Source organism: Agelaius tricolor, unplaced genomic scaffold, assembly GCF_023055355.1.
Source record: "Agelaius tricolor isolate 1412-34295 unplaced genomic scaffold, bAgeTri1.0.p SCAF_177, whole genome shotgun sequence".
Lineage (NCBI taxonomy): Eukaryota > Metazoa > Chordata > Aves > Passeriformes > Icteridae > Agelaius > Agelaius tricolor.
This window is the reverse complement of record NW_027269437.1, coordinates 1-25704: the sequence shown is the minus strand read 5'-3', so window position 1 is coordinate 25704 and position 25704 is coordinate 1. Positions and strand designations below refer to the sequence as shown.

Sequence of the window (25704 nt, the reverse complement as noted above, 5' to 3'; positions counted from 1 at the left end):
GGGCTCCAAAACTCCCCTGGTTCCAAAATCCCCCCCCGGTTCCAAAACCTCCCCAGGCTCCAAAACCCCCCCGGCTCCAAAATCCCCCCTGGTTCCAAAACTCCCCTGGTTCCAAACCCCCCCGGCTCCAAAATCCCCCCAGTTCCAAAACCCCCCTGGTTCAAAACCCCCCCGGTTCCAAAATCCCCCCGGTTCCAAACCCCCCCGGCTCCAAAATCCCCCGATTCCAAAACCCCCCTGGCTCCAAAACCCCCCCTGGATGTGGGACCACCACCCCACCAGGGACCCCCCCCAGTTCCTGGGAGGGTTTTGGGGGTCCCTGAGGGAGTTTTGGGGTCCCTGAGGGAGTTTTGGGGTTCCTGGGGGAATTTTGGGCGTCCCCGGGGAGGTTTTGGGGGTCCCTGAGGGAGTTTTGGGGTTCCCGGGGAGGTTTTGGGGTTCCCGGGGAGGTTTTGGGGGTCCCAGGGAGGTTTTGGGGGTCCCCGGGGGGGGTTTGGGGGTCCCTGGGGTATCCAGCCCTGACCTCAATGTGGGGGTGTATGGGGGGGGGGGGGTGTTGCTGTGTGACCACCCCCCCGGTTGCCATGGCAACAGGCGACCCCTCCTCATCACCGGGGCTACCCCCGAACACCCCCGGGGTACACCCGGGACCCCCCTCCCCGTTTTTCGGTTCCCCCCGGGTTCGGCGGGGCCGGTGCTGCCCCCGAGCCCCGGGGCTGCCACCGGAGCTGGCAGCGGCCGCCGGCGGCGACATCGCCCGGAAAAGGCCAAAAATAGCAAAAAAATGGCCCCGGGGAGCGCCGCCCCCGCCCGCGGCACCGGCGGCACCGGCGCGGAGAGCGGGGGGGGGGGGCGCGGGGGCGGGCGCCGGTGGCCACGGGGCTGGGACCGTGTGACAGGGACACGGGGGGAGCTGGTGGCGGCCACGTGTGACAGAGATTTGGGGGCTCGTGGCCGTGTGACAGAGATTTGGGGGCTGGTGGCCGTGTGACAAAGATTTGGGGACTTGTGGCTGTGTGACAGGGACATGGGGAGGGCCCTGGTGGCCACGGGGCTGGTGGCCATGGGACAAAGATTTGGGGTCTCATGGCTGTGTGACAGAGATTTGGGGACTTGTGGTGACCTCGGGCTCGTGGCTGTGTGACAGGGACACAGGGAGGGTCCTGGTGGCCTCGGGGCTGGGACCGTGTGACAAAGATTTGGGGACTTGTGGTGGCCTCGGGGCTGGTGGCTGTGACAAAGATTTGGGGGCTCATGGCCGTGTGACAAAGATTTGGGGACTTGTGGCTATGTGACAGGGACATGGGGAGGGTCCTGGTGGTGGCCTCGGGGCTGGTGGCCATGGGACAAAGATTTGGGGCTTGTGGTGGCCAAGGGTTCGTGGCTGAGTGACAAAAATTTGGGGGTTTGTGGTGGCCCCGGGCTGGTGACCGTGTGACAGACACAGGGGGAGCTGGTGGTGGCCACGGGGTTGGGACCGTGTGACAAAGATTTGGGGTCTCATGGCCGTGTGACAAAGATTTGGGGGTTTGTGGCCGTGTGACAAAGATTTGGGGCTCGTGGTGGCCTCGGGGCTGGTGGCTATGGGACAGAGATTTGGGGTCTCATGGCCGTGTGACAGAGATTTGGGGACTTGTGGTGGCCTCGGGGCTGGTGGCTGTGTGACAGGGACACAGGGAGGGCCCTGGTGGCCACGGGGCTGGGACCGTGTGACAAAGATTTGGGGACTTGTGGTGGCCACGAGCTGGTGGCCGTGTGACAAAGATTTGGGCTCTCATGGCCATGGGACAGAGATTTGGAGCTCGTGGTGGCCTCGGGGCTGGTGGCTGTGTGACAGGGACATGGGGACGGTCCTGGTGGCCTCGGGGCTGGTGGCCATGGGACAGGGATGTGGGGCTCGTGGTGGCCACACGCTCGTGGCCGTGTGACAAAGATTTGGGGGCTCGTGGTGGCCTCGGGGCTGGTGGCCATGGGACAAAGATTTGGGGCCCATGGTGGCCTCGGGCTCATGGCCGTGTGACAAAGATTTTGGGACTTGTGGTGGCCTCGGGCTCGTGGTTGTGTGACAGGGACATGGGGAGGGTCCTGGTGGCCTTGGGGCTCATGGCCGTGTGACAGGGATGTGGGGCTGGTGGTGGCCAAGGGTTCGTGGCTGTGTGACAAAAATTTGGGGGTTTGTGGTGGCCCCAGGCCGGTGACCGTGTGACAGGGATGCTCGTGGCCGTGTGACAAAGATTTGGGGACTCCTGGTGGCCAGGGGCTGGTGGTTGTGTGACAAAGATTTGGGGGACCCTGGTGGCCGCAGGCTCGTGGTTGTGATGAATTTTTTGGGGGGCTGTGGTGGCCATGGCCTGGTGGCCCTGTAACAAGGACACAGGTGCTTGTGGCAGCTGTCACCAGGTGGCCACGGGCTCACGGTGGCCGTGGTGGCTCTCGGTAGCCCCAGTGCCCCGTTTGGGGGTCCCTGGGGTGTTTGGGTGTCTGTGGCCCCTGTCAGTGGCCCCGTTTGGGGGTTCCCATTTGGGGGTCCCCATTTGGGGGTCCCTGGGATGTTTTGGTGTCTGTAGCCCCTCTCGGTAGCCCCATTTGAGGGGGTCCCCGTTTGGGGGTCCCCATTTGGGTTAGGGTTAGGGTTTGGGGGTCCCTGGGATGTTTGGGTGTCTGTAGCCCCTCTCAGTGACCCCGTTTGGGGGTTCCCATTTGGGGGGGGTCCCCATTTGGGGGTCCCTGGGGTGTTTTGGTGTCCGTGGCCCCTCTCGGTGGCCCCGTTTGGGGGTCCCTGGGACATTTCACTGTCTGTAGCCCCTCGGTAGCCCCAGTGGCCCCGTTTGGGGTCCCCATTTGGGGTCCCCGTGGCCACCGAGCTCTGTCCCCCCCTTTTCCCCTGCAGCATCCTGGCCTCGGTGGGCTCCCAGTTCGACCTGCGGACGCTGCGGGCCGTGCGCGTGCTGCGGCCCCTCAAGCTGGTCTCGGGGATCCCAAGTGAGTCTGGGGGCTTTGGGGGGTCCTGGGGTTGGGCTTGGGGGTCCCCTGAGGGGCTGGTGGGTGATCAGGGGCTGCCAAATCCTTCAAATCCCCGAAAAACTACCCCAAAACCCCCCCCGTAAACCGCCTCAAACAGCCTAAAACCCACCCCAAATCCCCTCACAATCCCCCAAATCCCCTCAAAATCCCCCCAAACCACCTCAAATATGCCAAAGCCACCCCAAATATGCCAAAACCACCCCAAATATCCCAAAGCCACCCCAAATATCCCAAAGCCACCCCAAACCCCCTCAAAAATCTCCTAAATCCCCCTCCAACCCCCCTAAAACCACCGCAAATCCCCCCAAATCCCCCTAAACCTCCCTCAAACATCCCCAAACCACCCCAAATCCCCTGGAACCCCCCAAAAACGCCCCCAAATCCCCTCTCAGGTCTGCAGGTGGTGCTGAAGTCCATCATGAAGGCGATGATCCAAAACCCCTCCAAACCACCCCAAATCCCCCTAAAACCCCCTCAAACATCCCCAAACCACCCCAAATCCCTTGGAACTCCCCCAAAACGCCCCCAAATCCCCTGGAACCCCCCAAAACGCCCCCAAATCCCCTGGAACCCCCCCAAAACGCCCCCAAATCCCCTCTCAGGTCTGCAGGTGGTGCTGAAGTCCATCATGAAGGCGATGATCCAAACCCCCCTAAACCACCCCAAACCCCCTCGAATCCCCCCAAAACGCCCCCAAATCCCCCTAAAACCCCCTCAAACATCCCCAAACCACCCCAAATCCCCTGGAATCCCCCCAAAACCACCCCAAAATCCCCTAAAAGCCCCCAAATCCCTGCTCAGGTCTGCAGGTGGTGCTGAAGTCCATCATGAAGGCGATGATCCAAAACCCCCCCAAACCAACCCAAACCCCCTCGAACCCCCCCAAAACCACCCCAAATCCCCTGGAATCCCCCAAAAACGCCCCAAATCCCCTCTCAGGTCTGCAGGTGGTGCTGAAGTCCATCATGAAGGCGATGATCCAAACCCCCCTAAACCACCCCAAACCATCCCAAATCCCCTTGACCCCCCCCAAAACCACCCCAAATCCCCTGGAATCCCCCAAAAACGCCCCAAATGCCCTCTCAGGTCTGCAGGTGGTGCTGAAGTCCATCATGAAGGCGATGATCCCGCTGCTGCAGATCGGGCTCCTGCTCTTCTTCGCGATCCTCATCTTCGCCATCATCGGCCTGGAGTTCTACATGGGCAAATTCCACACCACCTGCTTCGACCTGGTCACAGGTGGGGTGGCAACCCCCCAAAAAAACGGCCCCTAAATCCCCCAAACAGCCCCAAAAAAGCCCCCAAAAAATACCCCAAAAAACACCTCAAAAATACCCCAAAAACTGCCAAAAAAACGGCCCCCAAATCACCTAAACCCCCCTAAAACACCCCAAATTCCACACCACCTGCTTCGGTCACAGGTGGGGTAATGCCCCTAAAAACAGCCCCTAAATCCCTCAAACAGCACCCAAAAAAAAACCCCAAAATACCCCAAAAAACACCTCAAAAAATACCTCAAAATATACCCCAAAAACTGCCAAAAAAACGGCCCCCAAATCACCTAAACCCCCCTAAAACACCCCAAATTCCACACCACCTGCTTCAGTCATAGGTGGGGTAACGCCCCTAAAAACAGCCCCTAAATCCCCCAAACAGCCCCCCAAAAAAATCCCCAAAATACCCCAAAAAACACCTCAAAAAATACCTCAAAATATACCCCAAAAACTGCCAAAAAAAACGGCCCCCAAATCCCCTAAACCCCCCTAAAACCCCCCAAAAATACCCCCAAAAATACCTCAAAAACCAGCCCAAGAACCCCCCCAAAATCCAGCCCCCAAATCCCCCAAAACCCCCCAAAAAACCTCCCCAAATTCCTCTAACCCCCCCAAAAATCTTCCCCCAAAACCCCCAAATCCCCCCGGGCCCGCGGCCAGCGCTGCATTTGGAGCGTCCTAATTGCGGCTGTCCCTTGATGAGGCCCTTAATTAATTGGCCCTTAATTGGCCGTTAATTGGCCGCGGTTATTTCTGGCCGTGCCCTGCGGCGTGGGGGGGGGTCCTGGGGACATTTGGGGGGGTTTGGGGACATGGGGGGGGGGGGAGGTTTTGGGGGGACACGAGGGGGTCCTGGGGATATGGGGGGGGGGGGGGTCTGGGGACACCTGGGGGGTCCTGGGGACATGGGGGGGGTCTGGGGACAAGAAGGGGACACTTGGGGGGGCTTGGGGACATTTGAGGGGGGGTCCTGGGGACATTTTGGGGGGGTCCTGAGGACACTGAGGGGGTCCTGGGGAGGGGTCCTGAGCACATGGGGGGGGTCTGGGGACACCTGGGGGGTCCTGGGGACATTTGGGGGGGGTCTGGGGACATTGAGGGGGGGGTCTGGGGCATATGGGGGGGGTCCTGGAGACACCGGGGGAGGCTCATGGGGACATTTGAGGGGGGGTCTTGGACACACTGGGGGGGTTCTGGGGATATGGGGGGGTCCTGGGGATATGGGGGGGGGGTTCAGGGGATACCTGGGGGGGGGTCAGGGGATATGGGGGGGGTCCTGGGGATACCTGGGGGGGTTCTGGGGATACCTGGGGGGTCCTGGGGATACCTGGGGGGGTTCTGGGTATATGGGGGGGGTCCTGGGGATACCTGGGGGGGGTCTTGGGTACACCTGGGGGGGGTTCTGGGGATATTGGGGGGGGGTTCTGGGGATACCCGGGAGGGTCCTGGGGATACCGGGGGGATTTTGGGGATACCTGGGGGGGGTTCCGGGGATACCGGGGGGGGTCCTGGGGATCCCCGGGGGGGGGTCAGGGCACACGGGGCAGGGGGGTTCAGAGCCCGAGCCCCCCCCGTCCCCAGACGAGATCAAGGTGGAGGTCCCGTGCGGGACGGACGAGCCGGCGCGGATCTGCCCCAACGGCACCAAGTGCAAGAAGTACTGGGAGGGGCCCAACTACGGCATCACGCAGTTCGACAACATCCTCTTCGCCGTGCTCACCGTCTTCCAGTGCATCACCATGGAAGGCTGGACCGACCTCCTCTACTATGTGAGCGCGCCCGGTGCCTCCCGGGGCTGCTCCTTTCCCCTTCCGGTGCTGCCCGGAGCTGCCCGGTGCCTCCCGGTGTCCCCCCGGTGCCTCCTGGTGCTGCCCGGTGTCCCCCCGGTGCTGCCTGGGCTGCTCCTTTCCCCACCTGGTGTCCCCCCCGGTACTGCTCGGTGCCTCCCGGGCTGCTCCTTGCCCTGCCCAGTGTCCCCCGGTGCTGCCCGGTGCCTCCCAGGCTGCTCCTTGCCCTGCCCGGTGTCCTCCTGGTGGCTCCTGGTGTGCTCCTTTCCCTGCCCGGTGCCTCCCGGTGCTGCCCGGTGCTGCCCAGTGCCCGTCCGGTGCTGCCCGGGCTGCTCCTTGCCCTGCCTGGTGCCTCCCGGTGCTGCCCGGTGCTGCCCGGTGTCCCCCCGGTGCCTCCCGGTGCCTCCCGGGCTGCTCCTTGCCCTGCCCGGTGCTGCCCGGTGCCTCCCGGTGTCCCCCCGGTGCCTCCTGGTGCTGCCCGGTGTCCCCCCGGTGCTGCCTGGGCTGCTCCTTTCCCCACCTGGTGTCCCCCCCGGTACTGCTCGGTGCCTCCTGGGCTGCTCCTTGCCCTGCCCGGTGCCTCCCGGTGTCCCCCCGGTGCCTCCCGGTGTCCCCCCAGTGCCCGTCCGGTGGCTCCTGGTGTCCCCCCTGTGCTGCCTGGTGCTGCCCAGTGCCCGTTCGGTGCTGCCCGGGCTGCTCCTTTCCCCTCCCGGTGCTTCCCGGTGTCCCCCCGGTGCTGCCTGGTGCCCATCCGGTGGCTCCCGGTGGCCTCCTTTCCCTGCCCGGTGCCTCCCGGTGCCATCCAGTCCTGCCCGGTGTCCCCCCGGTGGCTCCTGGTGTGCTCCTTTCCCTGCCCGGTGTCCCCCCGGTGCCTCCCGGTGCCCATCCAGTGCCTCCCGGTGCCTCCCGGGCTGCTCCTTTCCCTGCCCGGTGCCTCCCGGTGTCCCCCTGGTGCCTCCCGGTGCTGCCCGGGCTGCTCCTTGCCCTGCCCGGTGTCCCCCCCGGTGCCCGTCCGGTGGCTCCTGGTGTGCTCCTTGCCCTGCCCGGTGCCTCCCGGTGCTGCCCAGTGCCCGTCTGGTGCCTCCTGGGCTGCTCCTTTCCCCACCCGGTGCCTCCCGGTGTCCCCCCAGTGCCTCCCGGTGCCATCCAGTGCTACCCGGTGTCCTCCTGGTGGCTCCTGGTGTGCTCCTTTCCCCGCCCGGTGCCTCTCCGGTGCCATCCAGTGCCCTCCTTTCCCCTCCCGGTGCCCTCCTTGCCCTGCCCGGTGCCTCCCGGTGCCCATCCGGTGCCTCTCGGTGCTGCCCGGTGCCATCCGGTGTCCCCCCAGTGCTGCCCAGGCTGCTCCTTTCTCCACCCGGTGCTGCCCGGTGTCCCCCCCCGGTGGCTCCCTGTGGCCTCCTTGCCCTGCCCGGTGCCTCCCGGTGCCTCCCGGTGCTGCCCGGGTGCTCCTCTCTCTGCCCGGTGCCATCCGGTGTCTCCCCGGTGCCTCCCGGTTCCCTCCTTTCCCCACCCGGTGCCTCCCGGTGCCTCTCAAGGCCCATCCGGTGCCTCCCGGTGCTGCCCGGTGCCCTCAGCGCCCTCCTTTCCCCACCCGGTGCCCCCCAGATCCCCCCCTCAGGACCCCCCGGTGCCCCCCGTGTGTCCCCCCCCGCCCCTCCCCGCTCATGGAATCCCCCCCAATTTGTGAGACCCCCCCCCAAATTTTTGGGATCACCCACAGGACCCCCCCCCCCCCCCCCAAATTCATGGGAGCCCCCCTGGGTTGATGGGACCCCCCCCAATTTTTGGGGACCCCCCCCCAATTTCCTGTCCCCCCCCCCCCCCCCCGGCTCATGTGACCCCCCCCCCCAATTTTTTTGGGACCCCCCCCAATTTTTTTGGGAACCCCTCCCCAATTTTTTTGGGACTCCCCTCCCCAATTTTTTGGGACCCCCCCCCCCCAATTTTTTGGGACCCCCTCCCCAATTTTCGCCCCCCCTCCCCAATCATTTTCTTTCCCCCCCCCACCTCAATTTTTTCTCCCACCCCCAATTTTTAGGACACCCCCCCCCAAAAAAAAATTTTTGGGCTCTTCCCTAATTTCGGGGGGACCCCCCCTCCAATACATGGGACCCCCTCCCCAATTTTTGAGGCCCCCCTAATTTCTTGCCCTCCCCCCCAATTTCTTGTCCCCACCCCAATTTTTGAGACCCCCTCCTCAATTTTTGAGACCCCCCTCAATTTTTGGGACCACCCCAATTTTTGGACCCCCCTCCTCAATTTTTGGACCCCCCTCCTCAATTTTTGAGACCCCCCCTCCTCAATTTTTGGGACCCCCTCCCCAATTTCCCGTGTCTCCCCCAGAGCAACGACGCCTCAGGGAACACTTGGAACTGGCTCTACTTCATCCCCCTCATCATCATCGGCTCCTTTTTTATGCTCAACCTCGTGCTGGGGGTCCTGTCCGGGTCAGCGCCTCGGGGGGGGGTCCCGGGGGGCTTTGGGGAGGGGTCCTGAGATTTGGGGGGGCTCTGGGAAGATTTGGGGGGTTTTGAGGGGGATTTGGGGGGGTTTGAGGGTTATTTAGGGGTTTTTGGGAGGTTTTGGGGGTGATTTGGGGGGTCCTGTCCCGGTCAGGGTCGGGGGGGGGGAGGTCCCGGGATTTGGGGAGGGGGTCTCGGGATTTGGGGGGGGTCTCTGGGGGGGTTTTGAGGAGGATTTGGGGGGCGTTTGGGGGGTTCAGAGGAGTTTTGGGGGAGCTTTGAGGGGGTTTCGAGGGGATTTGGGGGGGTTCGGAGGGGTCTGGGGAGGGTTCTGAGGGGTCTGGGGGGGCTCAGAGGGGTCTGGGGGGGTTCAGGGTAGTCCCGGCCCGGGCTGAATTTGGGGAGGGGTCCGCAGGGAGTTTGCCAAAGAGCGGGAGCGGGTGGAGAACCTCCAGGCTTTGGGGGGCTTTGGGGGATTTTGGGGGATTTTGGGGGATTTTGGGGGGTTCTGCGGGATTTGGGGGGGCTCAGAGGGGTCTGGGGGGGTTCAGGGTGGTCCCGACCCGGGCTGAATTTGGGGAGGGGTCCGCAGGGAGTTTGCCAAAGAGCGGGAGCGGGTGGAGAACCTCCGGGCTTTGGGGGGCTTTGGGGGATTTTGGGGGATTTGGGGGGATTTTGGGGGGTTCTGCGGGATTTGGGGGGGCTCAGAGGGGTCTGGGGGAGCTCAGGGTGGTCTCGGCCCCGGCTGAATTTGGGGAGGGGTCCGCAGGGAGTTTGCCAAGGAGCGGGAGCGGGTGGAGAACCTCTGGGCTTTGGGGGGCTTTGGGGGATTTTGGGGGATTCTGGGGGGTCTCAGGAGAATTTGGGGGGGCTCAGAGGGGTCTGGGGGGGTTCAGGGTGGTCCCGACCCCGGCTGAATTTGGGGAGGGGTCCGCAGGGAGTTTGCCAAGGAGCGGGAGCGGGTGGAGAACCTCCGGGCTTTGGGGGATTTTGGGGGATTTTGGGGGGTTCTGCGTGATTTGAGGGGTTCGGATGGGTCTGGGGGGGTTCAGAGGGGTCTGGGGGGGGGTTCAGGGTGGTCCCGACCCGGGCTGAATTTGGGGAGGGGTCCGCAGGGAGTTTGCCAAGGAGCGGGAGCGGGTGGAGAACCTCCGGGCTTTGGGGGGCTTTGGGGGATTTTGGGGGATTCTGGGGGGTCTCAGGAGAATTTGGGGGGGCTCAGAGGGGTCTGGGGGGGTTCAGGGTGGTCCCGACCCGAGCTGAATTTGGGGAGGGGTCCGCAGGGAGTTTGCCAAAGAGCGGGAGCGGGTTGAGAACCGCCGGGCGTTCCTGAAGCTGCGGCGGCAGCAGCAAATCGAGCGGGAGCTCAACGGATACATGGAGTGGATCTCCAAGGCGGGTGAGGGTCGGGACCACCCCCCAAAAAATCCTTCGAGACCCCCCCCCAAAACACCCCCGACCTCATAACCTCACCCCAAAACTCTGCACGACCCCAAATCCATCCAAAATCCCTTTGGACGCCCCCAAATCGCCCTAAAATCCCTTCCCAAAATGGCTGGAATTCACTCAGGTCCCCTCCCCAAATCCTCCCCAAAGCCCCCCCTGAACCCTCCAAGCCCCCAAATCCCCCCAAATCACCCCTGAACCCCCCCAAATCCCCCAAAATCACCCTCAAAATCCCCCCCAAAATCCCCCCTGAGCCCCCCAAAATCCCCCCAAATCCCCCCTGAACACCCCAAATCCCCTCCAAACCCCCCCAAATCCCCCCCGAGCCCCCCAAAATCCCCCCAAAATCCCCCCAAAACCCCCCCAAATCCCCCCAAAATCCCCCCAAAGCCCCTCCAAATCCCCCCAAATCCCCCCTGAGCCCCCCCAAAATCCCCCCAAATCCCCCCCGAGCCCCCCAAAATCCCCCCAAAATCCCCCCAAAACCCTCCCAAAATCCCCCCAAAACCCTCCCAAAATCCCCCCAAATCCCCCCTGAGCCCCCTCCAAACCCCCTCAAATCCCCCCCGAGCCCTCCAAAATCCCCCCAAAATCCCCCCAAATCCCCCCTGAGCCCCCCAAAATCCCCCCAAAGCCCCTCCAAACCCCCCCAAATCCCCCCTGAGCCCCCCACGTTCCCTCAGAAGAGGTGATCCTGGCCGAGGACGAGCCCGAGGCCGAGCCCCGGCGTCCCTTCGATGGTAAGTGCAGCCCCCTCCCCTCCCCTCCCCCTCCCCGGGACCCCTCCCCGGGACCCCCCCGGGACCCCCCGGGTGACGCCGCCCCCCTGTGCCCCCCCCCCTGCGGGAGCTCTCCGGAGGGCCACCAGCAAGAGGAGCAAGACGGACCTGCTGAGCCCCGAGGAGGGCGAGGAGCAGCTGGGGGACATCGCCAACATGGGTGAGGGACATTGGGGACAATGGGGACATTGGGGACACCATGGGGACAGTGGGGACATTGGGGACATCGCCAACATGGGTGAGGGACATTGGGGACATTGGGGACAATGGGGATAATGGGGACAGCTGGGGGACATCGCCAACATGGGTGAGAGGGGACAATGGGGACATTGGGGACAATGGGGATAATGGGGACAGCTGGGGGACATCGCCAACATGGGTGAGGGACAGGGGGACATTGGGGACAGTGGGGATAATGGGGACATCGCCAACATGGGTGAGGGGGACGTGGGGACAGTGGGGACATTGGGGACATTGGGGACATCGCCAACATGGGTGAGGGGGACGTGGGGACAGTGGGGACATTGGGGACATTGGGGACATCGCCAACATGGGTGAGGGACATTGGGGACAATGGGGACAGTGGGGACACCATGGGGACAGTGGGGACAGTGGGGACATCGCCAACATGGGTGAGGGACATTGGGGACACCATGGGGACATTGGGGACACTGGGGATAATGGGGACATCGCCAACATGGGTGAGGGACATTGGGGACAATGGGGACAGTGGGGACAGTGGGGACATCGCCAACATGGGTGAGGGACATTGGGGACATTGGGGACAATGGGGATAATGGGGACAGCTGGGGGACATCGCCAACATGGGTGAGGGACAGGGGGACATTGGGGACAATGGGGACATTGGGGATAATGGGGATAATGGAGACAGCTGGGGGACATCGCCAACATGGGTGAGGGACATTGGGGACAATGGGGACATTGGGGACACCATGGGGACAGTGGGGACAGTGGGGACATCGCCAACATGGGTGAGGGACATTGGGGACAGTGGGGACAGTGGGGACATTGGGGACATCGCCAACATGGGTGAGGGACATTGGGGACAGTGGGGACAGTGGGGACACCATGGGGACAGTGGGGACAGTGGGGACATTGGGGACAATGGGGACAATGGGGACAGTGGGGACAGGGGGGACATTGGGGACATCGCCAACATGGGTGAGGGACAGGGGGACAGTGGGGACAGTGGGGACATTGGGGATAATGGGGACATTGGGGACAGCTGGGGGACATCGCCAACATGGGTGAGGGACATTGGGGACACCATGGGGACAATGGGGACATCGCCAACATGGGTGAGGGACATTGGGGACAATGGGGACAATGGGGACATCGCCAACATGGGTGAGGGGGGACATGGGGACATTGGGGACATTGGGGACATCGCCAACATGGGTGAGGGACATTGGGGAAAGTGGGGACAATGGGGACATTGGGGACATCGCCAACATGGGTGAGGGACAGGGGGACACCATGGGGACATTGGGGACATTGGGGACAATGGGGACAGCTGGGGACATTGGGGACATTGGGGACAATGGGGACAGCTGGGGGACATTGCCAACATGGGTGAGAGGGGACACTGGGGGGATAATGGGGACAATGGGGACATTGGGGACAATGGGGACATGGGGACATTGGGGACAACGGGGACATGGGGGACAATGGGGACATTGGGGACAGTGGGGACATGGGGACAGCGCCAACATGGGTGAGTGACAGTGGGGACATTGGGGACATGGGGGGGTGACACAGGGATGGTTTTGGGGTTGGAGGGTGGCATGGGGATGAATTTTGGGGGATGGCGGGTGACACAGGTGACACGGGTGGCACAGGTGGCACAGGTGGCACGGGTGACACCCCAAGGTGACACCCCAAGGTGACACAGGGATGGTTTTTGGGGGATGGCGGGTGACATGGGTGACACAGGTGACACAGGTGACACGGGTGGCACAGGTGACACAGGTGGCACGGGTGACACAGGTGGCATGGGTGACACCCCAAGGTGACACCCCAAGGTGACACCGCGCCCTGGGGCGCTGCCCGCAGGCTCCCCCTTCGCCCGTGCCAGCCTCAAAAGTGCCAAGCTGGAGAACGCCTCGTTCCTGCAGCGGCGGGAGCGGCGCGTGCGCTTCCACATCCGGCGCATGGTGAAAACTCAGGCCTTCTACTGGACCGTGCTCAGTCTGGTAGCGCTCAACACCCTGTGTGTTGCTATCGTTCACTACGACCAGCCAGATTGGCTTTCCGACTTCCTCTGTGAGTTGTGAGACCCCCAAAATCCCCCTGAGACCCCCAAAATCCTCCCCAAATTCCCTGAGACCCCTTGAGACCCCCAAACCCACCTCAAAACCTCCCCAAGCTCCCAAATGCCCCCCAACACCCCGGGTGTTGCTATCGTTCACTACGACCAGCCAGATTGGCTTGCCGACTTCCTCTGTGAGTTGTGAGACCCCCGAGACCCCCAAAATCCTCCCCAAATCCCCCTGAGACCCCCCCCCAAATCCCCCCAGAGCCCCTCAGAGTTCCTCAGAGACCCCCCCCCCCCCACCAAAATCCCCCCCTGGAGAACTCAAATCCCCCCCCAAGATCCCCAGAGACCCCCCAAGACCCCCCCCCCCAAATCCCCCCTGAGACCCCCAAATCCACCCAGAGTCCCCCAGAGCTCTCCCAGACCCCCCCAAATCCCCCCAAATCCCCCCAAGTCCCCCCTGAGACCCCCAAATCCCCCCTGAGACCCCCAAACCGCCCCTAGACCCCACCCAGACCCCCCTGAACCCCTCCAGCTCCTGGGACCCCCCCTCATTTTTGGGACCCCCCCCCCCCTGTTTTGGGGTTCCCCAGCCCGGGGGTCCCCGAGGGGCCCCCCCTGAGCCGTGCCCCCCCCTGCCCCCCCAGACTATGCAGAATTCATTTTCTTGGGACTCTTTATGTCCGAAATGTTTATAAAAATGTACGGGCTGGGGACGCGGCCTTACTTCCACTCGTCCTTCAACTGCTTCGACTGCGCCGTGAGTGCCAGGGGGCTTTGGGATCCTTGTGATCCATGGCTGGGATCTATGGGATCGATGGGATCCATGGGGTGGTATCTATGGGATCCATGGGATCGATGGGATCCATGGGATTTGGGATCCATGGGATCCATGGGATCCATGGGATTTGGGATCCATGGGATTTGGGATCCACGGGATCCGGGGGATCTGGGATTTGGGTTTCGGGATCCAGGGAATCAGGGATTATGAGATCTGGAATCTGGGATTTGGGATCTGTGGGATTTGGGATCCATGGGGGATCTGGGATCTGTGGGATTATGAGATCTGGGATCTGGGATTTGGGATCTGTTGAATCTGGGGGCTGGGATCCGTGGGATCCATGGGAACTGGGATTTGGGATCCATGGGATCTGTGGGATTATGAGATCTGGGATTTGGGATCTGTGGGATTTGGGATCTGTGGGATTTGGGATCCGTGGGATCTGGGATCTGTGGGATTATGAGATCTGGGATCTGGGATCTGTGGGATCTGGGGGCCGGGATCTGTGGGATCCATGGGAACTGGGGTTTGGGATCCATGGGATGGGATCCGGGATCTGCTATGGGATGGGATTTGGGATCTGGGATGAGATTTGGGATCTGGGATCCAGAATGGGATCCAGGACAGGATGGGATGGGATTCGGGAGCTGGGATGGGATCTGGGATCCAGGATCTGCTATGGGATGGGATCTGGGATGGGATTTGGGATCCAGGATGGGATCTGGGATTTGAGATTTGGGATCTGGGATCCGGGATCAGGGATCTGGGCTCCAGGATGGGATTTGGGATTTGGGATTTGGGATCTTGGCTCCAGGATGGGATCTGGGATCTGGGATCCGAGCCCCAGGATGGGATTTGGGATCTGGGATCTGGGATCTGGGATTTGGGATCTGGGATGGGATCTGGGATCTGGGATTTGGGATCCAGGCTCCAGGATGGGATTTGGGATCTGGGATTTGGGATCCGGGCTCCAGGGTGGGATCTGGGATCCGGGCTCCAGGATGCGATCTGGGATCTGGGATCCGGGCTCCAGGATGGGATTTGGGATCCGGGCTCCAGGATGGGATCTGGGATTTGGGATCCAGGATGGGATTTGGGATCTGGGATCCGGGCTCCAGGATGGGATTTGGGATCTGGGATTTGGGATCCGGGCTCCAGGGTGGGATTTGGGATCCGGGCTCCAGGATGGGATCTGGGATTTGGGATCCAGGATGGGATTTGGGATCTGGGATCCGGGCTCCAGGATGGGATTTGGGATCCGGGATCCGGGCTCCAGGATGGGATTTGGGATCTGGGATTTGGGATCTGGGCTCCAGGATGGGATCTGGGATCCGGGATCTGGGATCCGGGCTCCAGGAGGCGCCGGGGGTCCCCCATCCCATCCCATCCCCGTGCCCAGGTTATCATCGGCAGCATCTTCGAGGTGATCTGGGCCGTTGTGAAGCCGGGCACGTCCTTTGGGATCAGCGTGCTGCGAGCTCTCAGGTTACTGCGCATCTTCAAAGTCACCAAGTGAGCCCCGCCGGCCCCCCCGTGTCCCCTCTGCGTGTGCCCCGTGTCCCCCCATGTGTCCCCTCACATCCCCCGTGTCCCTCAGTGTCCCCTGGTGTGCCCTCACATCCCCCGTGTCCCCATTGTCCCCTCACATCCCCCGTGTCCCCCCGTGTCCCCTGTGTCCCCTCATGTCCCCCCGTGTCCCCCCCGGCTCCCCCCTGCGTGTGCCCCGTGTCCCCATTGTGCCCTCACATCCCCCATGTCCCCCCATGCGTCCCCCTGTGTGGCCCTGTGTCCCCCAGTGTCCCCTCATGTCCCCCCCGTGTCCCCTCACATCCCCTGTGTCCCCCCCGTGTCCCCTCTGCGTGTCCCCCATGTCCCCCCATGCGTCCCCCTGTGTCCCCCCTGTGTCCCCCCATGTCCTCCTCATGTCCCCAGTGTCCCCTCACATCCCCTGTGTCCCCCAGGGTCCCCTCATGTCCCCCCCATGTCCCCCTCAGTGTCCCCTGGTGTCCTCCTGTGTCCCGTCATATCCCCCCATGTCCCCAATGTCCCCAATGTCCCTGGTCTCCCCCTGATGTCCCCGGTGTCCCCCCCGTGTCCCCACAGCCCTCCGCTGTCCCCCCATGTCCCCAATGTCCCCACTGTCCCCCCACTGTCCCCTCGGTGTCCCCACAGCCCTCTGCTGTCCCCCTATGTCCCCAATGTCCCCGTTGTGCCCTCAATGTCCCCAATGTCCCCTCGGTGTCCCCGGTGTCCCCACAGCCCTCTGCCGTCCCCGCAGGTCCCCTGTGTCCCCCATTGTCCCCGATGTCCCCCCACTGTCCCCCCGGTGTCCCCGGTGTCCCCACAGCCCTCTGCCGTCCCCGCAGGTCCCCTGTGTCCCCTGTGTCCCCCAGTGTCCCCCCGGTGTCCCCCCGGTGTCCCCGGTGTCCCCACAGCCCTCCGCTGTCCCCAATGTCCCCCCTGTGTCCCCCAATGTCCCCGTTGTTTCCCCAATGTCCCCCCACTGTCCCCCTGGTGTCCCCGGTGTCCCCACAGCCCTCTGCCGTCCCCGCAGGTCCCCTGTGTCCCCCATTGTCCCCCTGATGTCCCCAGTGTCCCCCCGGTGTCCCCGGTGTCCCCACAGCCCTCTGCCGTCCCCGCAGGTACTGGGCTTCCCTGCGGAACCTGGTGGTGTCCCTGCTCAACTCCATGAAATCCATCATCAGCCTCCTCTTCCTCCTCTTCCTCTTCATCGTCGTCTTCGCCCTTTTGGGGATGCAGCTCTTCGGGGGACAGTGAGTGACCCCTCCCCAAACGAGGGCATGGGGACCCCCCCCGGGCTGTGCCCCCCCGACATTGGGGGGGTGTCTCTGTGCCCCCCCCCCCATGCCCCCCCTGCTTTTTTTTTTTTGTTTTTTTGTTTTTTGGGGGGGGGGCGGGGGGGGCTCCACCGCTGCCCCCCCCCCTCCCCAAACTCCCCCCGCACCCCCCCCCCCGCAGGTTCAATTTTGACGACGGGACCCCTCCCACCAATTTCGACACTTTCCCAGCAGCAATAATGACGGTGTTCCAGGTATGCCCCGCCCCCCCTTCCCCCAGGTGACGGCTGGGGGTCTCTCTCCAGGTGGGGAGGGGTCCCCGCTGCCCCCCCAGGGCCGCTCTGTGTTCTCCCCCCCACCCCTCAGATCCTGACGGGAGAAGATTGGAACGCGGTGATGTACGACGGCATCAAATCTCAGGGCGGCGTCAAGGGCGGCATGGTCTTCTCCGTCTACTTCATCGTCCTCACCCTCTTCGGAAATTGTATCCTGGGGGGGTCCCCGGGGGTCCTGGGGAGGGCAGGGGGGTCCCTGGGGAGGGCAGGGGGGTCCTGGCCCCCGTTTTGCCTTGACACGAGCCCCAGACACGCTCCTGAACGTCTTCTTGGCCATCGCCGTGGACAACTTGGCCAACGCGCAGGAGCTCACCAAGGTTGGGGGTTTTGGGGTCCTGGGGGGGTTTTGGGGGGTTTTGGGGAGGTTTTGGGGGTCCGGGGGGGCTCAGAGCCGGGCTGGACGTGGCTCTGGGGCTGCGCAGGATGAGCAGGAGGAGGAGGAAGCCGCCAACCAGAAGCTGGCGCTGCAGAAGGCCAAGGAGGTGGCCGAGGTCAGCCCGCTGTCCGCAGCCAACATGTCCGTGACCATGTGAGTGTCCCCGGCCCGCCGGGATCACCCCGGCTCCGTCCTCGGGTCCAAAATTCCCCAAAGCCACCCTAGAGCTGGGCTGGGCCCACCTGGGCTCCGTGCTTGGGTCCAAAAATCCCCAAAGCCACCCCAGAGCCGGGCTGGGCCCACCTGGCCTCCAAGCTCGGGTCCAAAAATCCCCAGAGCCAGGCTGGGCCCACCTGGGCTCCATCCTCGGGTCCAAAAATCCCCAAAGCCACCCCAGAGCCGGGCTGGGCCCACCTGGGCTCCATCCTCGGGTCCATCCTGGGTCCTTCCTCAGCGGCATCCCCGGATCTGCCCCGGCTCCATCCTGGCTCCATCCTGGATCTTTCCCAGCTCCATCCTGGCTCCATCCCTGGCTCCATCCCAGCTCAATCTCCAGCTCCATCCCCGGCTCCATCCTGGCTCCATGTGCGGATCGATCTCGGCTCCATCCCGGCTCCATCCTGGCTCCATCCCAGCTCCATCCTGGCTCCATCCTGGCTCCATGTGCGGATCGATCTCGGCTCCATCCCAGATCCATCCCAGCTCAATCTCCAGCTCCATCCCAGCTCCATCCCTGGCTCCATCCTAGCTCCATGTGTGGATTGATCTCGGCTCCATCCCAGCTCCATCCCAGCTCAATCTCCAGCTCCATCCCCAGCTCCATCCTGGCTCCATCCCAGCTCCATGTGCGGATCGATCTCGGCTCCAGCCCAGCTCCATCCCTGGCTCCATCCCAGCTCAATCTCCAGCTCCATCCCCGGCTCCATCCTGGCTCCATCTTGGCTCCATGTGTGGATCGATCTCGGCTCCATCCCAGCTCAATCTCCAGCTCCATCCCCAGCTCCATCCTGGCTCCATCTTGGCTCCATGTGCGGATCGATCTTGGCTCCATCCCAGCTCCATCTGCAGATCCATCTCAGCTCCATGTGCGGATCGATCTCTGCTCCATCCCATCCCCACCCTTGCCTCCATCCCAGCTCCATCCCGGATCCTGCCCGGCTCCGTCCCATCCCACCCCAATCCCACCACCCCAGACCCCACCCCACCCCAACCCCACCCCAATCCCACCCCCGGGCCCGGCCCCCCGCAGGAAGGAGCAGCAGAAGAACCAGAAATCCTCCAAGTCGGTGTGGGAGCAGCGCACGAGCGAGCTGCGCAAGCAGAACCTGCTGGCGAGCCGCGAGGCCCTGTACAGCGAGCTGGACCCCGAGGAGCGCTGGAAGGTGCCCTACGCCCGCCACCTGCGCCCGGACATGAAGACGCACCTGGACCGGCCGCTGGTGGTGGATCCGCAGGAGAACCGCAACAACAACACCAACAAGACGCGGCCCGGGGAGCCGCCGCTGGCCGAGCCCCGCCTGGGGCCGCTGCGCCCCGAGGAGCTGCGGCGGCAGCCGCGCTACCCCGAGCACGGCCCGCGGCCCCCGGAGGCACCGGCGGGAGCTCCCGGCGGCCGCCGGCCCCGCAGCAGCAGCCGCGAAGCGGAGCGGGAGCCCAGCCAGGAGCGGGGGGGATACGGGGACGGCGAGCGGCCCAAGGGGCGGCACCGGAGCCGGGAGGGACGCGCGGGGTCGCCGCCCGAACGGGAGCACCGGAGGCACCGCGGGCACCGGAGAGCGCCCGAGGAGGGAGAGGAGGGGGGGAGGATCCCCCCCGAGCGGCGGCCGCGGCACCGGGACGGGGGCAGAGCGCCCAGGGCAGACGGAGACGCGGAGCAGCAGCAGCAGCACCACGGGGACGGCGAGCGGCGGCGGCGGCACCGGCACGGGCCGGCTCCCCCCGGCTACGACGGAGAGGGCAGGAGGGACGAGCGGGAGCGGCGGCACCGCAGGAGGAGGTGAGGGCGGCGGGAGCGACCCCAGAGAGCCCCGGAACTCCAGGAGTCTCCAGAGCCCCCCCAGGAGTCTCCAGAACCCCCTCCCAGGAGCCCCGCAGGGTCCCCACAGCCCCTTCAGAGCCCTCTCAAGAGCTCCAGAACCTCCTAGGATCCCCCAAAACCTCCTCCAGAACCCCCCCAGAACTCCCAAAACCCCCCCTCAGACCCCCAGAACCCCTCCCAGATCCCCCCCAGGACCCACCAGAGACCCCCGAGAACCTCCCAGACCCACAGGACCCCCAGAACCCCCTACCAGAGCCCCGCCAGAGCCCCTCGAGAGCCCTCCCAGAACCCCAGAACTCCCCAGAGCCCCCCCAGAATCCCAGGACCCCCAGAATCCCCCACCGGAGCCCCCTCCAGAGCCCACCCCAGACCCCCAGGACCCCCAGAACCTCCCCCCAGGACCCCCAGAATCCCCCACCAGAGCCCCCCCAGAGCCCCCTCCAGAACCCCCACAGCCTCCCAGAACCCCAGGACCTCCCAGAACCCCCCACCAGAACCCCCCCAGGACCCACCAGAGCCCCCCAGAGCCCACCCCAGACCCCCAGGACCCCCAGAACCTCCCCCCAGAACCCCAGGACCCCCAGAGTCCCCTACCAGAGCCCCCTCCAGAGCCCACCCCAGAACCACAGAACTCCCCAGAGCCCCCCCAGAGCTCACCCCAGAACCCCCACAGCCCCCCCAGAACCCTCCAGAACCCCCCCAAGGACCCACCAGAGCCCCTCCAGAGCCCACCCGAGAAGCCCAGAGCTCCCCAGAGCCCCCCCAGGACCCCCAGGATCCCCCACCAGAGCCCTCCCAGAGCCCACCCCAGAACCCCAGGACCCCCAGAACCCCCCCAAGGACCCACCAGAGCCCCCCAGGACCACCAGGATGGGACTGCCCGGGCCTTGCCACCTCTCCCTGTTAGGGGGGGTCCCCTCTGAAGCCCCTTCCTCCCCTCTGAAGCCCCCTCCTCCTCCTCCTCCTCCTCTCCGCGCTCAGGGAGCCGCAGCCGCCGCCCCCGGCCCCGTCGGGCCCCACCCTCTCCACCACCCGGCCCATCCAGCAGGACTTGGGGCGCCGCGGGGACCCCCCCGCCGTGGCCGAGGACATGGACAACGTGCGGAACGACAAACTGGCCACGGGGGTGGGGGGGGGCAGCGCCGAGCCCCCCCCGGCGCCGCCCCCCGCCCTGGGCAACCACGCCCCCTGCCCGCCCCCGCCGCCCCCCGCCCCCGGGAACGGCCTGGGGGGCTCCTCCAAGCCCCCCAATAACCCCGGCAAGGCGGGGGGGGGCAGGCCCGAGCACACGGCCGTGGACATCCCCCCCCCCTTCCCGCCGCCCCCCAGCAACGCCCTGGTCCAAGGTAAGGGGGGGGTTTGGGGAGGGGGCGGGTTCGGGAGGGTCCTGGGGGGGTTTGGGGGGTCTGGGAGGTCAAGAGGGGGTGGACGGGGAGATTTGGGGGGGGTCTGGAGGGGTCCTGGGAGAGTCCAGGGGGGGTTTGGGAGAGTCTGGGGGGAGTGAGGGGGTCAGGGAGGGCCAAGGTGGGGGTGGGCGGGGAGATTTGGGGGGGGTCTGGAGGGGTCCTGGGAGGGTCCAGGGGGGTTTGGGAGGGTCCTGGGGGGGTTTGGGATGGTTTGGGAGGGTCTGGGGGGGTTTGGGAGGGCCAAGGTAGGGGGGGTCCGATAAGATTTGGGGGGGTCCAGGAAGGGTCTGGGGGAGTGTGGAAGGGTCCAGTGAGATTTGGGGGGGGGTCTGGAAGGGTCCAAGAGGGTCTGGGGGGGTCAGGGAGGGGTCTGGAAGGGTCTGGGGGGGTCAAGGGATGTGCAGGGAGCCCGGGGGGGTTCAGGGGACCAGGAGGATTTGGGGGCTCCTTGGGAGGATTTGGGGCCTCTTTGGGGGGATTTGGGGTCTCAGGGGTAATTTGGGGGCCTCTTTGGGGGGATTTGGGAGCTCGGGGTGGGGCGGGGGGGTCCCTAATTCCGCCGCCCCCTCCCCTCAGTGAACAGGAACGCCAACCCCGAGCCGCTGCCCCGCAAGGAGGAGGAGGAGAAGAAGGAGGAGGAAGGCGAGGGGCAGGACGAGAACGGCCCCAAGCCCATGGTGCCCTACAGCTCCATGTTCATCCTGTCCACCACCAACCCGTGAGCGCCCCCCGCCTTTTGGGGGGGTCCTGGGGGGCTCGGGGGGGTCTCGATGGGTTTTGGGGGGGTTTTGGGGGGGTTTTTTTGGGGGATTCTGGGGGTTTCCAGAGATGAACAGCTCCGTGTTCATCCTGAACACCAACAACCCGTGAGCAGGGGGGGCTCGGGGAGGGTCCTGGGGGGGCTTGGGGAGATCTTGGGGGGTCTGGGGGGGTCTGGGAGGGTCTGGAAGGGTCCTGGGGGCCTCTGGGGGGGGTCCTGAGGGGGTCCTGGGGGGCTCTGGGGAGGTCTTGGGGGGCTCTGGGAGGTCTGGAAGGGTCTTGGGGAGGTCTTGGGGGGGTCTGGAAGGGTCCTGGGGTCTCTGGGGAGGTCTTGGGGGGGTCTGGGGGGGTCCTGAGAGGGTCCTGGGGGGTCTGGAAGGGTCTTGGGGGGCTCTGGGGGGGTCCTGAGGGGCTCTGGGAGGTTTTGGGGGGGCTCTGGTGATTCCTGGGGCTCTTGGTAGGATCTGGGGTGTCTGGGGGGGGTCTCTGGGGTGTCCTGGAGGGCTCCCGGGATTTTTTGGGGTTCTGGGGGTCCTTGGGGGGGTCCCTGGGGGGGTCTCAGCCCATTCCCCCCCCCCCAGGTTCTGGTGGCTCTGCCACTACAGGGAAGGGGGCTCTGGGTATCCCGGGGTTCTGGGAGGTTTTGGGGGGGGGGTCCCAGGGTTTTGGGGGGGGCTCTGGGGGGTCCCGAGCTTTTGGGGGGGGGTCCTGGGGGGGTCTCAGCCCGTGCCCCCCCCCAGGTTCCGGCGGCTGTGCCATTAAAGGGAAGGGGGCTCTGGGTATCCCGGGGTTCTGGGAGGTTTTGGGGGGGGGTCCCGGGGTTTTGGGGGGTCCCGGGGTTTTGGGGGGGCTCTGGGGGGTCCCGAGGTTTTGGGGGGGGGTCCCGGGGGGGGGTCTCAGCCCGTGCCCCCTCCCCAGGTTCCGGCGGCTCTGCCATTACAGGGAAGGGGGCTCTGGGGGGTTTTGGGGGTCTCTGGGGGGGTCCCGGGGTTTTGGGGGGGCTCTGGGGGGTCCCGAGGTTTTGGAGGGGGGTCCCGGGGGGGGTCTCAGGCCATTCCCCCCCCCAGGTTCCGGCGGCTGTGCCATTACATCGTGAACCTGCGCTATTTCGAGATGTGCATCCTGATGGTGATCGCCATGAGCAGCATCGCGCTGGCGGCCGAGGACCCCGTGCAGCCCAACGCGCCCCGCAACAACGTGAGGAGACCCCTCCCCTAATTAGCACTGAGACCCCTCCCCTAATTAACACTGAGACCCCTCCCCTAATTAACACTGACCCTGTAACAACGTGAGGAGACCCCTCCCCAAATTAACACTGACCCTGTGACAACGTGAGGAGACCCCTCCCCAAATTAGCACTGAGACCCCTCCCCTAATTAGCACTGAGACCCCTCCCCAAATTAACACTGAGACCCCTCCCCTAATTAGCACTGAGACCCCTCCCCTAATTAGCACTGAGACCCCTCCCCTAATTAACACTGACCCTGTGACAACGTGAGGAGACCCCTCCCCTAATTAACACTGAGACCCCTCCCCAAATTAACACTGAGACCCCTCCCCTAATTAACACTGAGACACCTCCCCTAATTAACACTGAGACCCCTCCCCTAATTAACACTGACCCTGTAACAACGTGAGGAGACCCCTCCCCTAATTAGCACTGAGACCCCTCCCCTAATTAACACTGAGACCCCTCCCCTAATTAGCACTGAGACCCCTCCCCAAATTAACACTGACCTGAGACCCCTCCCCTAATTACACTGACCCAAAACCCTCCCCTAATTAACACTGAGACCCCTCCCCAAATTAACACTGATCCCCCCGTGACAACGTGAGGAGACCCCTCCCCTAATTAGCACTGAGACCCCTCCCCTAATTAACACTGGCCCTGTAACAACGTGAGGAGACCCCTCCCCAAATTAGCACTGAGACCCCTCCCCTAATTAACACTGACCCTGTAACAACGTGAGGAGACCCCTCCCCTAATTAGCACTGAGACCCCTCCCCTAATTAGCACTGAGACCCCTCCCCTAATTGACACTGACCCTGTAACAACGTGAGGAGACCCCTCCTGAAATTAACACTGAGACCCCTCCCCTAATTAACAGTGATACCCCCCGCAACAACGTGAGGAGACCCCTCCCCTAATTAACACTGAGACCCCTCCCCTAATTGACACTGACCCTGTGACAACGTGAGGAGACCCCTCCCCTAATTAGCACTGAGACCCCTCCCCTAATTAACACTGACCCTGTGACAACGTGAGGAGACCCCTCCCCTAATTAGCACTGAGACCCCTCCCCTAATTAACACTGACCCTGTGACAACGTGAGGAGACCCTCCCCAAATTAACACTGAGACCCCTCCCCTAATTAGCACTGGCCCGAGACCCCTCCCAAATTGACACTGAGACCCCTCCCCAAATTAACACTGACCCTGTAACAATGTGAGGAGACCCCTCCCCAAATCAACACTGACCCAAGACCCCTCCCCAAATTAACACTGAGACCCCTCCCCAAATTAACACTGAGACCCCCGTAACAACGTGAGGAGACCCCTCCCCTAATTAGCACTGAGACCCCTCCCCTAATTAACAGTGACCCGGGACCCGTCCCCTAATTAGCACTGAGACCCCTCCCCAAATTAACACTGACCCTGTAACAACGTGAGGAGACCCCTCCCCAAATCAACACTGACCCAAGACCCCTCCCCAAATTAACACTGAGACCCCCCCAACAATGTGAGAGAGACCCTTCCCCAAATTGTGAGACCCCTCCCCATTTCTGAGACCCCTCCCCAAATTAATTCCGACCTCCGCAACAACGTGAGACCCTTCCCCAATTTCTGTGTGAGTCTGGTGGGCACTGGGGGTCTCTGGGGGGGTTCTGGGGGTCTCTGGGGAGGGGTCCCCACCTTGCCCCCCTCGCCCCCCCCCCAGGTGCTGCGTTACTTCGATTACGTCTTCACGGGGGTCTTCACCTTCGAGATGGTGATCAAGGTGAGCGTGGGGAGGGGTCTGCGGGGTGGGGGGGGGGCACCCCCAGGCCGACCCCCCCCCCCCATTTATTGCCCCCCCCTTCCCCCAAGATGGTGGACCTGGGGCTGGTGCTCCACCAAGGCTCCTACTTCCGGGACCTGTGGAACATTCTGGATTTCATCGTGGTCAGCGGCGCCCTGGTGGCCTTCGCCTTCACGTGAGTGCCCCCCCAGTGCCCCCCAGTATCCCCCAGTGCCTCCCCCAGTGCCCCCCAGTGCTTCCCAGTGCCCCTCAGTATCCCCCAATACCCCCCCAGTGCCCCCCAGTGCCCCCAGTACCCCCCAGTATCCCCCAGTATCCCCCAGTGCCTCCCAGTATCCCCAATAGCCCCCAGTGCCCCCCAGTGCCTCCCAGTATCCCCCAGTATCCCATCAGGGTCCCCCCAGTATCCCCCAATAGCCCCCAGTGCTTCCCAGTATCCCCTCAGGGTCCTCCCAGTATCCCCCAGTGCCCCCCCCCCCCCAGTATCCCCCAGTACCCCCCAGTATCCCCCAGTATCTCCCAGTGCCCCCCAGTATCTCCCAGTATCCCCCAGTGCCCCCCAATACCCCCCAGTATCCCCCAGTGCCCCCAGTATCCCCCAGTATCCCCCAATAGCCCCCAGTGCCCCCCAGTGCCCCCCAGTATCCCCCAGTACCTCCCAGTGCCCCCCAATAGCCCCCAGTATCCCCCAGTATCCCCAGTGCCCCCCCAGGGCCCCCCAGCGCTCTCTGTTGTCGCTTTGGCGTTTGTCCCCGCGTCCGTGTGTCCGTCCTGTCCCCGTCCCTGCGTGGGTGTGAGAATCCCCTGAGTAAAGGGGGAGAATCTCCCGAGTAAAGGGGGAGAATCTGGTGAGAATCCCCTGAGTAAAGGGGGAGAATCCCCCAAATAAAGGGGGAGAATCCGGTGAGAATGTTCTGAGTAAAGGGGGAGAATCCCCTGAGTAAAGGGTGAGAATCCCCTGAGTAAAGGGTGAGAATCCCCTGAGTAAAGGGGGAGAATGTCCTGAGTAAAGGCTGAGCATCCCCTGAGTGTCTGAGCAGCCCTAAATGTTGAGCATCCCCTGTGTAAAGTCTGAGCATCCCCTGCGTAAAGTTTGAGCATCCCCTGCGTAAAGTCTGAGCATCCCCTGAGTGTCTGAGCATCCT

The 25704-nt window shown here is 64.0% G+C and overlaps 1 protein-coding gene across 2 annotated transcripts in view; it reads left to right on the top strand.

The window, feature by feature from the left end:
• The window catches only part of CACNA1A (calcium voltage-gated channel subunit alpha1 A), a 33640-nt gene extending 8892 nt beyond the window's left edge, over window positions 1-24748 (top strand). Inside the window, exons 4-24 of one of the 2 annotated variants that reach the window (XM_071420947.1) lie at window positions 2891-2982; window positions 4111-4263; window positions 5880-6067; window positions 8429-8532; window positions 9831-9946; window positions 10680-10733; window positions 10843-10932; window positions 12846-13055; window positions 13695-13807; window positions 15228-15340; window positions 16471-16602; window positions 16808-16880; window positions 16993-17110; window positions 17211-17278; window positions 17384-17490; window positions 18587-19333; window positions 20357-20721; window positions 21358-21499; window positions 22608-22737; window positions 24479-24538; window positions 24628-24748. In XM_071420947.1, the coding sequence (XP_071277048.1) occupies window positions 2891-2982; window positions 4111-4263; window positions 5880-6067; window positions 8429-8532; window positions 9831-9946; window positions 10680-10733; window positions 10843-10932; window positions 12846-13055; window positions 13695-13807; window positions 15228-15340; window positions 16471-16602; window positions 16808-16880; window positions 16993-17110; window positions 17211-17278; window positions 17384-17490; window positions 18587-19333; window positions 20357-20721; window positions 21358-21499; window positions 22608-22737; window positions 24479-24538; window positions 24628-24738 (3286 nt within the window). In that variant the 3' untranslated portion in view covers window positions 24739-24748. Of the gene's footprint in view, window positions 1-2890; window positions 2983-4110; window positions 4264-5879; window positions 6068-8428; window positions 8533-9830; window positions 9947-10676; window positions 10734-10842; window positions 10933-12845; window positions 13056-13694; window positions 13808-15227; window positions 15341-16470; window positions 16603-16807; window positions 16881-16992; window positions 17111-17210; window positions 17279-17383; window positions 17491-18586; window positions 19334-20356; window positions 20722-21357; window positions 21500-22607; window positions 22738-24478; window positions 24539-24627 lie in introns of both variants that reach the window. The other variant, XM_071420944.1, reaches the window with a different exon arrangement.
• Window positions 24749-25704: the final 956 nt, after the last annotated feature.